Source organism: Astatotilapia calliptera, chromosome 18 (assembly GCF_964374335.1).
Source record: "Astatotilapia calliptera chromosome 18, fAstCal68.1, whole genome shotgun sequence".
NCBI lineage: Eukaryota > Metazoa > Chordata > Actinopteri > Cichliformes > Cichlidae > Astatotilapia > Astatotilapia calliptera.
The window spans coordinates 5611159-5627787 of NC_137439.1; the positions used below are offsets into that span (position 1 = coordinate 5611159).

At 39.1% G+C, this 16629-nt stretch overlaps 1 protein-coding gene across 4 annotated transcripts; it reads left to right on the forward strand.

Annotated features, from left to right (window-relative positions):
* The first annotated feature begins 2938 nt into the window (after positions 1–2938).
* LOC113010323 (uncharacterized) lies at positions 2939–11879 on the forward strand. 4 transcript variants are annotated; one of them, XM_026149360.2, is made up of 4 exons: positions 2939–3183; positions 6381–6596; positions 7615–7824; positions 11351–11879. In XM_026149360.2, exons 1-4 carry the CDS (start codon positions 3021–3023, stop codon positions 11455–11457), a joined length of 696 nt encoding a protein of 231 aa, XP_026005145.2. In that variant the 5' UTR covers positions 2939–3020; the 3' UTR covers positions 11458–11879. The 4 variants fall into 4 exon arrangements, with proteins under 4 accessions (XP_026005145.2, XP_080148818.1, XP_080148819.1 ...); XM_080292692.1 differs by lacking the exon at positions 11351–11879 and adding an exon at positions 11033–11148; XM_080292693.1 differs by lacking the exon at positions 11351–11879 and adding an exon at positions 11045–11109.
* The last annotated feature ends 4750 nt before the right edge of the window (positions 11880–16629 follow it).

Consider the following 16629-nt stretch of genomic DNA (forward strand, 5'->3'; position numbering starts at 1 on the left):
CTCTATGTTTATATCATAACTTGTACTGCTTTTATGTGAGCACCTGTTGATACCCAGCTGTTGTTTTGAGATATAATAATTTGGACTAATGTGTAACTTTAACAGTGTTCCATTTTGAATGGTTTGTGATATGTTGGTTGGTAGAAACTGAAACTGGATTTGAAGATGCACTTGGTAATTATTTTATATATATGTGAGTCACTTTGATGGTCCAAACTGTCCAAAAGTTGTAGAATAATTTGTGAAATTTATAGCTTACATTTAACTGTGCAAATTGATTTAAAGGCATAAAAATATCTGTAGTATTAATTGCTTCTTACTATGAGGTTGGCATAACAGTCATTATTCCTGACCCTATGGGCTGACCTTACTATAAAAATGATGGATGAAAAGGTAATTGGAAGAAAGTCCAGAAAGTTATGCAAGACAAATGTTGAATATTATAGAGGAATGCAAAGTTGTGTAAATTCATAGACTGGTCAAAGTGACACATTAATGAACACATTTAATAGATAAATGTTTTTAAGAAAATGATTTTGACAAAATTGGGGAAATCAATCTAGTTTAAGATGGAATTAAATCAGTTTAAAGATCAAATATGGATAATTATATAATAAAGGAGGAGGAGCTCCTCTCCAATAAAGGAGCTCAGAAGTGCCTCGGGAGTCTTCATCTTTATTCATTTTTGTTGGCTTTTGGCCTGCATGTGCTTAAGGCGAACAGGCTAGAGGTCTTTCCTTTCTTTTAAGTTTCTGATTAAGTTGTATGTTCAATAAAACTGTTGGCATCTCCTGTAAATTTTGTGTTTTTGTTTAAATTGTGTTCCAAAAGCCTGAACCAACATCTTTCCGGCCTGAAGAAATTCTGCAAAGCCTTTAAAATTTGCAACCCCACAATCCTGCTGCTCTTTGAAAAACTAACAGTACTTCTAAACGAGATGTTAAACAGGGCTTCGTGTGATCTGCCTTTTGGTGAAGCAACTGGCCAGAAAGATTCAACACATTCAAGGGGCTTCATCATACTGACTTCCTTCTCTTCCTTCTCGGACTTTCCAGGTCCTCAACCGTACTCCATCAGAGGCTTCTGAAGTTGTTTTTCAGAACAAAAGTGGAGCACATAATAGCAAACACTGAACACACAACTCCCCTGTCTGCCAAGAGCATGTCTGAGAACTTCCCTTTATAGCACAATCAGTGACGTGAAGACACATTGTTCAAACAAATCTGCGATGGTATTTTCAGATTAAGTTAGCCAATTAGACATTACAGTGGACTTAATGCAGTCCACAATTCCTTAGGAGGTACTCAACATGAATTTAAACCAGCCTGAATTTAATTAAATAACACACCCCTCCCTCTCTGAGCTTCAGTAACACCAATTTGCATCAAAATCTTGATTAAATCAAAATTCAAGAATCGTTTTAACTGTCTGAGTTAGGTTCAGTCTTCACAGTCACTGGAAGCTCTAATCTTACCGACGTACAGGTTCCAGACCACAACTGAGGCAGCAAATCCAAAAGTGCTTTTCTCCACAGAACCAAACTAGGTCGGTCCTGAAAAGAAGTAACCAACAGGTGTTATACTAATTCATAATGTTTATTATTTTATTACACCATGCAGGCTGCACTTCATTTACCTCAGTGGCAATATAGTGAATTAGACATGTGTAATTAATCTCGTTTGACGTATAGATAGGTGGTCTTGTTATGTATTTAACCCATGTAGAAATTCTCTGCCCACTCACAATTTGAAAATTGTGAAAATTTGTTTATGCTTTATTTTTGTTTATTCCTTCTATTGTCTAATATAACTTTGACCCGTGTCCACCAGGGGTGGTGAGTGACCTGGATGGACCCAGATAGCACTTTAGCTCAGTCCTACCACTAGTTGATACTAACTTACTTATATTTTTTCTCAAGTGAATTTAGTAATTCACCTAGCAAAAGTCCCTGTCCTTGAGATCGTCACTGTCTCCTCTGGCAGAGCTTCGACACCATTCAGAGGGAGACTGGGAACATTGAGTCTAAATGGACCATGTTCAGCACCTTCATTGCTGAGGCTGCACCACTGAGCTGGGGTCCGTGTCGTGGTGGTAAACCCCTGTTGTGACTGTGGTTTTACATCTCCTATAAATACTACAAGATTTTTATTCTATTGTATATAGTATTTTATTTTATTCTAGTCTATTGTGTACAGTACCTTATTCTTATTCTTATTCTATTCCAGTGTTTTCTAATTTTTGCTATGTAACTTTCTACTGTAACAAAAGAAATTTCCCACATGTGGGACTCGTAAAGGTTATCTTATCTGATGTTATCTCTTATCTTATCACCCAGGACTGACCTGATGTATTAAATGCACTGAAAAAGTAAAAAAACAAAAACCCCCCAAAAAAACATGACCCTCACAGTGCTCACCAGCTGGCCCAGATGGGCGTAGGCACGATTGAGCAGTTATATCATGGCGTCCTCAGCCTCGAGGTGGGGCTGGTAACAAACTGAAGGAGATCCTGATGTGGCCTAACTATAGGGCGGAGCTGGTTGAGGATGAGTCTTTCCAGGCTCTAAATGTATGTAGTTTATTTATATTAATGTATTTGTATATTGTTATTTCACTTCCACTTCATGGACCGTACCAGAGAAATCAGGAGACCCTTGTTTATTAAAAAGATTTTATATAATTATTTTTAGAGTGACTATAATCAATGAAGGGATTATTCTTTGTTCTGTAAAATGATTAATGCTGGATCAAACTAAAGGGTTTTCCAATAAATCAAACTTAAATCAAAGTATTTTCTTCTTTCTTTATTCCAGGATATCACTAATAATCTCATGGCAAAATTGCAGTTTTCTGCAAAGTACCAGACTTTATGTTGGACTGGACTGACCTGATGAGGGCAGTATTACGCCCTTGATACCTATAAAAGAGCAATAAAAGAAGAATAGCGGCAATGGTGCCATTGAGAGATCCCGAGTTAAGTTTGAAGACGTTGGTTTGGCGGTATCGGTTGTTGCTGCAATAATGTCTTCAGTTCAGCATCTGAGAGAGTTCATCAAGGAGAGATTAAATGCTGCTACAGAAGAAATCTTCTCAGAGTTTGAAAAAACGATCGTCCGGTATGAGGAGGAGATCCGTCAGCTAAGACCGCTTAATATCAGACCCGGGATAAAGTCACACAATACAGGTGTGTAAATTTGTGGGGGGTTGCGGGATTGTGTGATTTACTTGGGCATGATCTAAATGCTTTGCATAAATGCATTGATCTAAACTAGTAATACACCCCAGTAAAGTGTATGCAGCTATATCTGTGCAGTGTTGAGAAGGTTACTCTTAAAATGTTTTCTACTACAGATTACAAATAAATGACCCAAATGTAGTTTGAGTAACTTAAAATACATTTCAATGTGAATAATGTATTCTGAATACTTTGGTTTGGATTACTTGATATATTTTCCATTCTTTTTACAACTACATGAATGCACTATTGTCATGTGAATTATTGCTGTTACTGAAGGCTACTAGCCACCTGTTACGCTCCTGTTTAGCCCCTAATCTCCTGAGTATGTTCAGCTGGTGCTAATTGGCCCCACCTAGTCTGGTGTTGATAAAAGCATACCTGAGGCAGGCTTTCAGGAAGCTCACTAGTCTTTGCCTTGGTAGCCATTTTAGCCAACCTGCTATGCCAATTTGAGAGAAAACCTCTATCTCACTAACACTCTGGTATTCATCTCCTTTTTACTGTTGCGGCTCTTGAGCCGGTTTTCTGAGAGTCCATCCTACCTGACGAATCATCGTACCCATTGTTTCTGCGCATGCGCACAATACGAAATTAAGTTGCGAGCCGTCTTACCTTTGTGAAAATCAGCTAGAAAAATACTCTGACTGATAAAATTCAGTGCCAAACCATCCTGCCTTTGTGAATGTGACCTACAAGCATACTTTAACAGCTAAATTAAGTGGCAAATCGTCTTACCTTTGTTAATCTGAGCTAGAAACATACTCTGACTGGTAAAATCAAGTGCCACACCATGATACCTTTGTGACTGTGACCTACAACCATACTTTAATGTGTAAAATGTAGTGGCAAACCATCCTGGGCTTATGAATATGAGCTACAAGTATACTCTGATGGGCAAAGTTAAGTGGCAAACCGTCATACCTACTTAAATTTGTGGTGAAATTACTCTGTGAAAGCAGAAATGTGCACAAACTACTTAAGGTAGGACGTTTTGCCAAAGTAGGATGGTTTGTCAGAACACCGTAATGTCGTATAGAAAAAATATTCCCACCAAGCACACTCACCAATATTTTGTTTTCGAACTCCATTGCAGTTATTTCACACATTAAACCTTTGATAGAAAATAATAAATCAAAAGTAAACTGCAATAAATTACAGGTAGCAGTAAAACTAATAACTCTTTTATGCTACGTCCACACCAACATGGGTATTTTTCTATGCATTTGGTCCTTTCGTCCGCACGTAAACAGCGTTTCGAATCACCAAAAAGGTTGGAGAAAACTCAGTTTTTGCATTTACCTGTGATCGACGAATACGGAGTTCATCGCACAATGTCAGAGATGTGTGCCTTTCACATCACGCTGTGCGACATGTTATTGTTTACATGAGATTAATTTCTGCAATGGCAGATTCAAAATACTGTTAATCTTACTATCTGCAGTTTTTACACACTTGCATATACACAAGCAGCTATTGTCCCTCCATTTAGAAAGGTGGAGGTGTCATGGTGTAATTATTTTACGTGTAGTTTTTCTTTTCCCCTGTGTAATAATAGTCAACATTGCTATCAAAAAGTGGGTTCAAAAACATAAACAACTGTGGGATACTGTTTGTGCATGATTTGGACAGCCTAGCGCATCCTCCCGATGCAGGGGAAACAAATTCTGTTGGGGGTACCTACTGTAGGAGCCATATGAGTTGTTCCTTTTTTGACTAAGTGGGTTGGTTTAAATGGACTCACTGTATTGGTGCACGGGTGTGGGGCGTGTCTCATGGGTGTGGTAGATGATAAATGTGGTTGCACTCACCTGTTCACAGCACCTGATGTTGATGAGCAGAAAGGTAGGGTGAGCATGAGGCAAAACTTTCTGTTGATCGCAGCTTGAATGATTTTGCTGTATTTTAACTGGAACTTAGTGCACAAATATACAAAAACCATTAATTGATGCCATGAACCAGGTTGTAATTTGACATAGTAGTTAGTGCAGTTATTGGAGAGTTGCAGTTATTGGTTTGTGCAGTCTGTGCATTTGTTTAATAGTTAATCCCATGTGCTGATTTATATATTGGACAGTTGCATGTGGAATAAAAGGAGCAAATGGTACAGAAGTGTATTTTATGCGTTTATTGTTGCGCGTCATCTGTGTCCTCATGTTTAGCCTGCCGCGGCCATAGGTTGGAGGAGCCGCAATACCTACCTTGGCACATGTGCAGGTGAAGCCAAAGGCAAGCTATGCTTCATCATATTTTCTAGTCTTTGGCTTTGAAGGAAGTTGGTTTGGAAACATATTCGGCGATGCTTCAACCTCTGCTTTGTGTTTGTGTGGGAGCCCCGTCAAAAAAACCTGTCCGTTATTCTAGCAGTGTCCAAGCATTCTTCTTCGTTTGTTTTGTGGTGTCGCAAAACACATTTACAGCAATATTTTTTTTCATTGGTTTCTTCACTGGCTATCAATCAAGATGAGGCAGAACCTGGTAGCTCCAAACAGAAGGACCAGCCAAAACAAATTGAGGATGTTATTCCTAAACCAGGGGCTCCCCCTGTAGGATGGACATTGTTTGGTTATGATAAATCTTACACAGATCAGAAAACTCTGCTATCCAAATTATGCCGCAAAGCGGTCTCCACCACCGACTCAAACACGACATTTCTGTTCGACCACCAATCATTTGAAAGGTTGTGGAGAGAGTTTATAGATGAGAAGCAAAAAAGAGCTGTCAGGTGCTCAAAATAAACCTTAGACTCAAGTGTAAGAACAGGCGGCTGTTACAACTTATATCTAAAAATATATGGTTTAATGCATTGGTCAAAACACAAAGACTTCCAGTCTGCCGTCTTAAAGTACTTTAAGCTTTCATGATCATATTCAGATCATGCTACTGTTCGTTCGTTTGTTTGTTTATTCACATTGTGTGATGATCACTGGCACTCGCATCTAAAAATTAGACTCTGTACGGTTATCAACATCACCCAATGAACACATGACTATGAGTGAATGTTTCTGTGGCAGCATCTGCAAGAATGCAAGAGCCCTTGAAACCATAAGCTAAATTCTCAATAGGTGACCCCTTTTAATCCTTCTTGATCTATATTATCATCACATTCGTCACTATTTTCTTGTGTCCCTTTGTTGAACACGAAGGTCTGGATGATCAGCAGGTCAGTGACCAGGAAAGGAGCTCCAGTCTGGACCAGCAGAACACAGAGCCTTCAAAGATTAAAGAGGTACAGGAGGAAATCTCCATCATTGGGGAAGGAGAGCAGCTTGAACTGAAGCAGGAAGCTGAAAACATTTATGTCTGGACCGGAGAACGGCTGGTTTTGTTGTTGAATCCTGGAGTAAAGCTGACCATAATAGGTATGTGTTTGTGTGGGAGCCCCGTCAAAAAAACCTGTCCGTTATTCTAGCAGTGTCCAAGCATTCTTTTTTTTTTCTTTTCTTTTAACATTCCCCCTGCAATGGCTCTGCACCCCCCACTTTGGGAACCCCTGTAGTAGGCTAACGTTGTGCAATGTGACGAAATATATCTGATGATGAAATTAAAACATCTATCGTTTTGAATGACACACTATTGTTTGTTTTGTGGTGTCGCAAGACACATTTACAGCAATATTTTTTTCATTGGTTTCTTCACTGGCTATCAATCAAGATGAGGCAGAACCTGGTAGCTCCAAACAGAAGGACCAGCCAAAACAAATTGAGGATGTTATTCCTAAACCAGGGGCTCCCCCTGTAGGATGGACATTGTTTGGTTATGATAAATCTTACACGGATTAGAAAACTCAAACGCAAATTATGCCGCAAAGCGGTCTCCACCACAGACTCGAACACGACATTTCTGTTTGACCACCAATCATTTGAAAGGTTGTGGAGAGAGTTTATAGATGAGAAGCAAAAAAGAGCTGTCAGGTGCTCAAAATAAACCTTAGACTCAAGTGTAAGAACAGGCTTTTCCCCAAAACACGCCATATAATAAATACTCAGAACGAAAATGGCGGCCGTTACAACTTGTATCTAAAAATATATGGTTTAATGTGTTGGTCAAAACACAAAGACTTCCAGTCTGCCGTCTTAAAGTACTTTAAGCTTTCATGATCATATTCAGATCATGCTACTGTTCGTTCGTTTGCTTGTTTATTCACATTGTGTGATGATCACTGGCACTCGCATCTAAAAATTACTCTGTACGGTTATCAACATCACCCAATGAACACATGACTATGAGTGAATGTTTCTGTGGCAGCATCTGCAAGAATGCAAGAGCCCTTGAAACCATAAGCTAAATTCTCAATAGGTGACCCCTTTTAATCCTTCTTGATCTTTATTATTATCACATTCGTCACTATTTTCTTGTGTCCCTTTGTTGAACACGAAGGTCTGGATGATCAGCAGGTCAGTGACCAGGAAAGGAGCTCCAATCTGGACCAGCAGAACACAGAGCCTTCAAAGATTAAAGAGGTACAGGAGGAAATCATCATTGGGGAAGGAGAGCAGCTTGAACTGAAGCAGAAAGCTGAAAGCATTTATGTCTGGACCGGAGAACGGCTGGATTTGTGCAATCCTGGAGTAAAGCGGACCAGAATAGGTATGTAAAAGTGTCATATACAGATTTCATAATATAGAAATGAATAGGACTCATCAAAATGTCACAAATGGTAAATGGCCTGTATTTATATAGCGCTTTACTAGTCCCTAAGGACCCCAAAGCGCTTTACATATCCAGTCATCCACCCATTCACACACACATTCGCACACTGGTGATGGCAAGCTACATTGTAACCACAGCCACCCTGGGGCGCACTGACAGAGGCGACACAAAGACACATGGTGTGCATTACCGCCTGGGATACTGCCTCACTGAAGACATGTTTTCTGTTAGCACAGTAAAATAAAACCTGGATTTCAAATCTTCTGTTTAATAAAAAAACAAAAAATTCCACCAGATTTAAGTCATGTTAGTCCAGAACTGTACACAGTATGTAGAAAAATGTTGAGACGATGAAAACTGGATTATTGGCCACAAGGACCAAGTTGGAGTGGCAAGCTGTATGCCTCATAAATGATGACTTTCTGCATGTAGACAGAAATCTCCGCTGTTCACTGCATGAGAGAGAATATTTGAATATTGCTCGCATATAGAATAGAATTCAAGTTTGTCATTGCACATGTCACAGGTACAAGGCAACAAAATGCAGTTTGCATCCATCCAGAAGTGCTTTAGCCATGATATAGATATATTACAAATAGATATTAGAAATAATATAGATATGTGAGTATATTACAGAAATGGGTCTATTATGGTATGTTATAATGTACACGGTATGAAGTATGTTATGAATATGCTATATCTATAAGTATGTACAGGCTGTAGTGAGTACAAGCTATGAACAGGATATAAATATAAAAAAACTATACAGAAATATGAGATATACAGAAATGTGAACTATGCAGGTTATAAACAGTTGTAGATTTAAAAAATTATCATACACTAACATAATTATCCCCATTAGGACTGAACAATCAGTTTAAAATATTGATTTGAAACTAAGCTTTTAACAAACCATCACATTGTGCTGTAATGTCATCACAGCACAAGACCTGTGCAGTGATGTTATCGGTGGATTTCCTGATTGTGTGGCCAATCCATCATCACTTTCTTTCAGAACTGGTATTGCTATTGGTTCCTGGTTTGTTCTTGACTACTTTTTTTTTCTTTTTTTTTCTTTTTTTTTTTTTTAAATCTTCCCTGGCCACTGGATATAGAGGATTTGCTGCAAAAAGATGTTGATGAATGTCTATAACATACAGAGCGCTGTCTTTGTCCTGCTCCATGTTTATGTAAAACATGGAGCAGGACTTACAAACAGATTTTAAGAGAATGCTAACTGCCCTAACAGTACTGACCTTATGAAAGCATACGAGAGAAGAAAATTAAGAAAATATACAAACAGGGTTCCATTGCACTAAGAATCATGAAACTCTCATTCCTTGTGTGAGGTGATATGGCATTATTAAAGAAAAGTCTCCCATATCCTATTTAATAAATAAATAAATAAAAAAATAAAAACAACTCCCACTATGATTTGTGCATAAATGATTCTTCAGTTTGTCTAACATGGCCTCCTTCACTCAGTTCAATTCTATTTTATTCATATAGGGAAATACAGTGGGATGCAAAAGTTTGGGCAACCTTGTTAATAGTCATTATATTCCTGTATAAATCATTGGTTGTTACAATAAAAAATGTCAGTTAAATATATCATATGGGAGACACACAGTGATATTTAAGAAGTGAAATGAAGTTTATTGGATTTACAGAAAGTGTGCAATAGTTGTTTAAACAAAATCAGGCAGGTGCATAAATTTGGGCACCACAAAAAAGGACATGAAATCAACATTTTGTGGATCTGCCTTTTGCAGAAATTACAGCCTCTAAATGCTTCCTGTAGGTTCCAATGAGAGTCTGGATTGTGGTTGAAGGTAATTTGGACCATTCCCCTTTATAAAACATCTCTAGTTCATTCAGGTTTGATGGCTTCCGAGCATGGACAGCTCTCTTTAACTCGCACCCAAGATTTTCAGTAATTTTCAGGTCTGGGGACAGAGATGGCCATTCCAGAACGTTGTACCTGTGCAACAGGTGAAGTGTCTCGCCTAAGGACACAACGGCCGAGACTGTCCAAGCCGGGGCTCGAACCGGTAACCTTCCGATTACAAGGCGAACTCCCAACTCTTGAGCCACGAAATCAAATCCTTCAGAAGCTGCATTTGTAGGCTGACTGCGTTACAGCGATTCGACGAAGGCTGTCCAAATTCAAAGACCCCTCCAAATGCGGCCGACAAACGTGTCCTTCATTTCCAGATTTGAAGGATGGGTCGGGTGTATCCTTCGCTGCCCAACCTATCCCAGGATTCATAGCGTGGCCCAGCCAATTCCAGTTTCCAACAATGGCAGCAGCTTCTTAGTTTTAATATTACCTTTATTACTCCTTCTGAAGCTCAATAAGGATAAAACTGAAATCCTCCTTATTGGCACCAAATCCAACCTTTTGAAGGCAAACCACTTCTGACTCACTATCGATAACTCCAGTTTTCCCTTCTCCTCAGGTTAAGACCCTTGGTGTCATCCTAGACTGTTCACTTTCCTATAAATCTCACATCAATAATCTCACCTGTTCTGCCTATTTCCATCTACGCAACACTAACAGATTTCGTCCTTCTCTTGTCACCCAGTCTACATCCATTCTTGCCCAGTCTTGTTACCTCCCGACTACTACAACTCTCTCTTGCATGGTCTCCCCCAAAAATCCCTCCATAAGATTCAACTGGTTCAGAACTCTGCTGCTCACATTATCACCAGAACTGCCTCCTACCAGCACATCACCCCTGTTCTTCAGGAACTTCACTGGCTCCCTGTGAAATTCTGGATAGTTTTCAAACTTCTTGTGCTCATCTTCAAGGCCATTCATAACCTCGCACCTCCTTACCTTTCTGACCTGTTAACCACTAACTTTTCTGTCCGCTCACTTTGATCTTCTTCTTCTATCCAGCTTTCTGTGCCTTCCTTCCGCCTCACCAGGATGGGAAGCAGAGCTTTTAGCTGTTCTGCTCCCAGGCTGTGGAACTCTATACCCCCAGGTATAAGAAAGATTGGCTCTCTCACCCAGTTTAAATCTCAATGAGCCTAATCAGGGCCACCTGATCCAGCCATAAATGTATGCTTTATCAAAAAGGAAGTTTTTAAGCCTAATCTTTTTTTAAAAAGTGTCTGTTTTCCGAATCCAAACTGGCAGCTTTTTCCACAGAAGAGGGACCTGAAAGCTGAAGGCTCTACCTCCCATTCTCCCCAACTTTAAGGCAATGAATGGTTAATCTAAACAATAAATAAATCCTGAAGTGAGTGTCCTGTAAAGTTTTTGAATAATTTTAAGCACATTTTTAAATGTTTTGTGCACTTTGATAACAAAATTTAAGAGATACCACTTTGTGCTTTTGATTATATATCGTCTTTATTTTCTCATCGTAGATGATCTAAGCCATATGCTTACCATGTAGAGACCTTCTAATGGTTGTAATTTCTCAAATGTATGTTTTTTGATATGTCCCTTAAGATTTTCCACCACATGACTGTAAGGACGAGGATGGGCTCACAACTCAGCAGGTCTGTAAACCAGGAGAAGAACTCCAGTCTACACCAGGAGGATCCTTCACAGATTAAAGAGGAACAAGAGGAACTCTGTACCAGTGAAGTAGAAAAACGGTTGTTCTAAAGCAGGAGACTGAAACTTTTCCTGCTCGTAAAGAAAATGATCATAGTGAACCAGAACCAAGCAGTGACCAGCTCCATTCTCACAAATCTCCTGACACAGATCAGGATGAAGTCAAGGGTGGTAACTCGCACAGAAATGAGTGGGAGCAAATCGTATCAGGCCCGAGTGTTCAAAATTCCGACACCGCACATTTATGTAGCACCTGTGGGAAAAGGGGTTTTTTTTGTTTTTGTTTTTTTGGAAGTCAAGCTTGACTAGACACATGCAAATTCACACCGGTGAGAAACCACATTCCTGTAGCACCTGTGGGAAAAGGTTTAATCATAAAAGCCATTTGAAAATACACATGGAATTCCATGCAAATGAAAAACGATATTCCTGTAGCACTTGTGGGAAAAGATTTTATATAAAATCAAATTTGAAAAGCCACATGCGAATTCACACAGTTGAGAAGCCATATTCTTGCGGCACCTGTAGGAAAAGATTTAGGTGGACGTCAGATTTGACTAGACACATGCAAATTCACACAGGTGAGAAGCCACATTCTTGTAGCACCTCTAGAAAAGATTCAGGTAAAGGGAAACTTGAAATAACACATGCCAGTTCACAAAAGTGAAAAACCACACTGTTTCAGCACCTGTGTGAAACATTTTAGTTCTCCAGTACAGTTGAAAATGCAATTAGGAAAAGATGCTACATGCTAAGTTTCATTCTTAGAAAATGGTGGTGGTAGAACACATAAACAGTGTTTGGGTCATTGAAAACTGAAAATTTTAAAAAGGCTTTCGGAAGCTCAGTTTCTGTTTTGACACATGGACAAGACAAACTTTGTCTTGTCCACCATAAAATGTGTGCACCTATATCACCTTTTTCTGACATCATTGTTTTATAGTTTATAGGCTTTGTCTTTGCTGAAGTTTCTTCATTTTCTTTGGCATGGCCTCGACAGTGCTTGAGATATTTTTAGTGTCTTGATGTAAAAATAACTATTTCTCCAAAACGCACTTGGAAATATCAGTTTAAAAAAACTACCCATGTAGTAGTTGGATTGACATTATGGCAAGTGCTTTTCAGATGGAAAGGGAATATTTTAGGGAATGACAATGTTGACAAGTTGATCTGTTCTCAAATTGTCTGTGATCCATATTTTAAGCTCATTTATTATTTATATTTATAACATAACTTATGGACTAATGTGTCATTTTAACAGTGTGTTCCATTTTGACATTAAACAAATCCAGTTTAAGATTGTAGATAATTCAGTTTAAAGATAAAATATTGATAATTATATAATAAAGGAGGAGGAGCTGGTGACTCATCTCCCATAAAGGAGCTCAGAAGTTCCCCAGGAGTCTTCATCTTTATTTATCTTTGTTTGCTTTTGGCCTCCATGTGCTTATGTCAAACATACTAGAGAGCTATTTTATTTTATCTTGTATGTTCAATAAAAACTGGCATCAAACTTTACATCTCCTGTAAATTTTGTGTTTTGGTATAAATTGTGTTCCAAAACCCTGAATCAACATCTTTCCAGCCTTTAGAAATTCTGAAAAGCCTTTAAAACATGCGACTGCACAATCCTGCTGCTCTTTGAAAAACTAACAGTACTTCCAAACGAGCTGTTAAACAGGGCTTTGTGTGATCTGCCTTTTGGTGAAGCATTCTCGTCCTCACTTTCCAGGGCCCTATTTCAGGAAGCCGGTTTAGAAAACTCAGAGTGAAAAACGATACTCACGGTTGAGTAACCCCGAACTGTCCAACTCGGAATATTCGGTTTCAGAAAGGCTGATAACAATTAGTTCAATCAACGCGGAGTTGCTTTAACCCCAAGTCAAGCGCGCGCACGAGGATACATAAAGCCCTGATTAGTGGAGCACAGATTAAGCGAGTCACCATGGAGACGGAGGGAAAGAAGGCGCGGTCAATGTATTTTACAGCGCTTGAGGCCGAAATTCTGATGGCAGCATATGCCGATAACATGCAAATTTTGCGGAAAAAAAGTAACACAGCCTCAGCTGCAAAACAAAGGGAGCATGCATGGCAAAACATAGCCGACAGAGTCAATGCGTGTTACTTTAAACATTGATCTAGGGATTTCCACCCATTTAACACGTTATTTTATTTTATTTTTTATTTTATACATTTTATTTTGTGACGTGATGTGAGCGCAGGTGCAACCCAACAGGCCCCAAACGTTCCTGGCAGAAAGTAAAAATGAAATATAAAAATATAGTCCAAACAGGTAAGGTGTAATTGTATTATGAGCCATAGTGCTTGGTCTGTTTGTCCGATGTAAATCAATTGCAGTTAGAGGCTACATTAATTTTCTTTCTGTAAGCACTTATTGAAATTATCTGAGCACATTACAAGTACATATTTGCTTACTCTGTATGCTCAAATGTGACCCGTTATAGCCAACAGAAAAAAAGCGGAGGCCCGAAAAACAGGTGGGGGACCTCCACCACCACCACTCACAGAGGCTGAGCAGTTGGCTTCCACATTTGTGATAATGTTGGCAGCATCACATATGATCTTCACAGTGCAGAGAACACAAATTAGCATCCATTACTATAATGAAATAATTTGTTAGTTTGAAATGCTACAGGGAACTATGTACCTGTACATTAATGCTGTGGAAAGACTTCCTGTTCATAGTCTCCTTCATTTACTGAAGGAGCAATGATTGGAATGTGAGTGCCATCTATACAGCCAATCACGCCTGGGAACCGTGAGAATAAATGTAAAATTTAAGTAGTAGTTCAAATATCACCACATCATGAATTGAGTTTTGTTCATCCTGATACCTGCAATTTTGTGGAATCCCTCTTTGATAAATCTTGTGGGTCTATGACCGGGGAACACCACAGACGAGTGCAGGAGACGTTTCAGTGCAACTGTAACATTCCTGACTGCCCGACAGACGGTAGCCTTGGAAACGTGCTCAGTGTCACCAATATTATACAGAAAGCTCCCGTTTGCAAAAAACCAAAGTGCAATACAAATATGTACAGAACTGAGAGGATGTCCGCGATGTGTCACATGAGCAATATTAGGCCTGAGGATGTTATCCAAATAAATTATGGATTGTGCTGAAAAACTGTAACGTTCACACAGAAAATCATCAGGAAATGATAAAATGCGCGCAATCACTCTCTCCCGGCGGAGAGCTCTGCAGAGAATTTGGGCTTCAACATCTACTGGCTCTTCAAGGAAGGGGCAGGCCATGTCTGACACTTCCTACAGTCAGGTTTCCGACAAAGAGGCGGAGAGAGTTGGGGTTAGTAGAAGTAAACCTGCTAGGGGGCAGGTTAGCTTCACGGAGTGTGTCATCATAGTAACTCACTCAGGATTAATCTAAACTCACTTTGTGAAACTGAAAACCCAGAGTTTTCGTTAACTCACGGTATGCTTACTCAGAGTTTGCACTTAACCGGCTTCCTGAAATAGGGCCCAGGTCCTCAACCGTACTCCATCAATGTCTTCTGAAGTTGTTTCAGAACAAAAGTGGAGCACATAATAGCAAACACTGAACACACAACTCCCCTGTCTGCTAAGAGCATGTCTTCCTTTTTTATACCACCATCAGTGACATGAAAAAAGATTCAAACAAATCTGCGATGGTATTTTCAGATCAAGTTAGCCAATTAGTCATCACAGTGGACTTAATGCAGTCCACAATTCCTTAGGAGGTACCCAACATGAATTTAAACCAGCATGCAATTTAATTAAATAACACACCCCTCCCTCTCGGAGCTTCAGTAACACAAATTTGCATCAAAATCTTGATTAAATCAAAATTCAAGAATCGTCTTAACTGTCTGAGTTAGGTTCAGTCTTCACAGTCACTGGAAGCTCTAATCTTACCGACGTACAGGTTCCAGACCACAACTGAGGCAGCAAATAGTGATGGGTCGGTCGCGAACAAAATGGCTCCTAGAGCCGGATCTTTGAAGTGAACGATGCGAGCCGGTACAGAGAAAGGTACAGTAAAGAAAATGAGTGACACCAAGAAAAGAAGCAAAGTCTGGAGCCATTTCAATCTTTTTGTCAAAACAAAGGCAGAGTGTAGAGTCTACAAGAAAAGGATATCATATAGAGCCGGCTCCACAAACAACATGCACAGGCACCTAAGAACTGTCCACCCATCAGTGCAATGGGAAGATAAAACGCAGTCAGTTGAGTGTGATATTATTATTTCTAAATGCCAACCTTTCCCTTAATTAAAGATCTGGGCGTTCTTTTTTTCACCCTTTTTTCCATATTTTAGTTTATATTTTACTGTGTTGTGGTTTGCAGTGTTTTGTGTTGTTTCACTTTAAATTTGTTTAAAAGGAAAAAGCTGAAAATTTAAGTAGTTAAAAGTTGAAATGTATGAAATGTAAATAGTTGGTTTTTGTATTTTATAATTTATTTATTTCATTTTTTGTGGAGTGAATAAATAAAAGAATATTTACAGTGGCCCCTAGAGACAAAGCACGTACAAACTCCAAAACACAACAGAAGTGCTCCAGGATGCTAAGGGCCGTGTTGAGCTTTTGTTACCTAGTGGCTACACAAGCCAGCAAGTACCAACAATCGGATTGGGTGTGTGGTAGTAACAGGTAAATGAAGTTTGTTTGTTTTTTCAATTATTTGAAAAAATAGATATATATATATAGTTTTTTAAAAACAAAAACAATAGACATATGCATTCGATTAGTGTAATTTAAGTGATCTAGGTAGCTCTGTATCAGAAGTTCAGTTAACGCTAGAAATGTGCTTTGGAATTTCTAAGTGCTTTGGAGTTTGTACGCGTTTCGTCTCTAGGGTTCCCCATAAGTATTTATATATAAACATACATAAAGAAAACCACGTTTTTTACATTACTATTTCCTTTTGTGCATAATTTTATATTGTTGTTGATAATTAATTAAAGCAACAAATCAACCTGAAGAGCCGGTTCGGAGCCGAAAGAGCCGGCTCTTTTTAGTGAGCCAAGTCGAAAGAGCCGGTTCTCTAAAAAGAGCCGGAAATCCCATCACTAGCAGCAAATCCAAAAGTGCTTTTCTCCACAGAACCAAACTAGGCCGGTCCTGAAAAGAAGTAACTAACAGGTGTTATACTAATTCATGTTTATCATT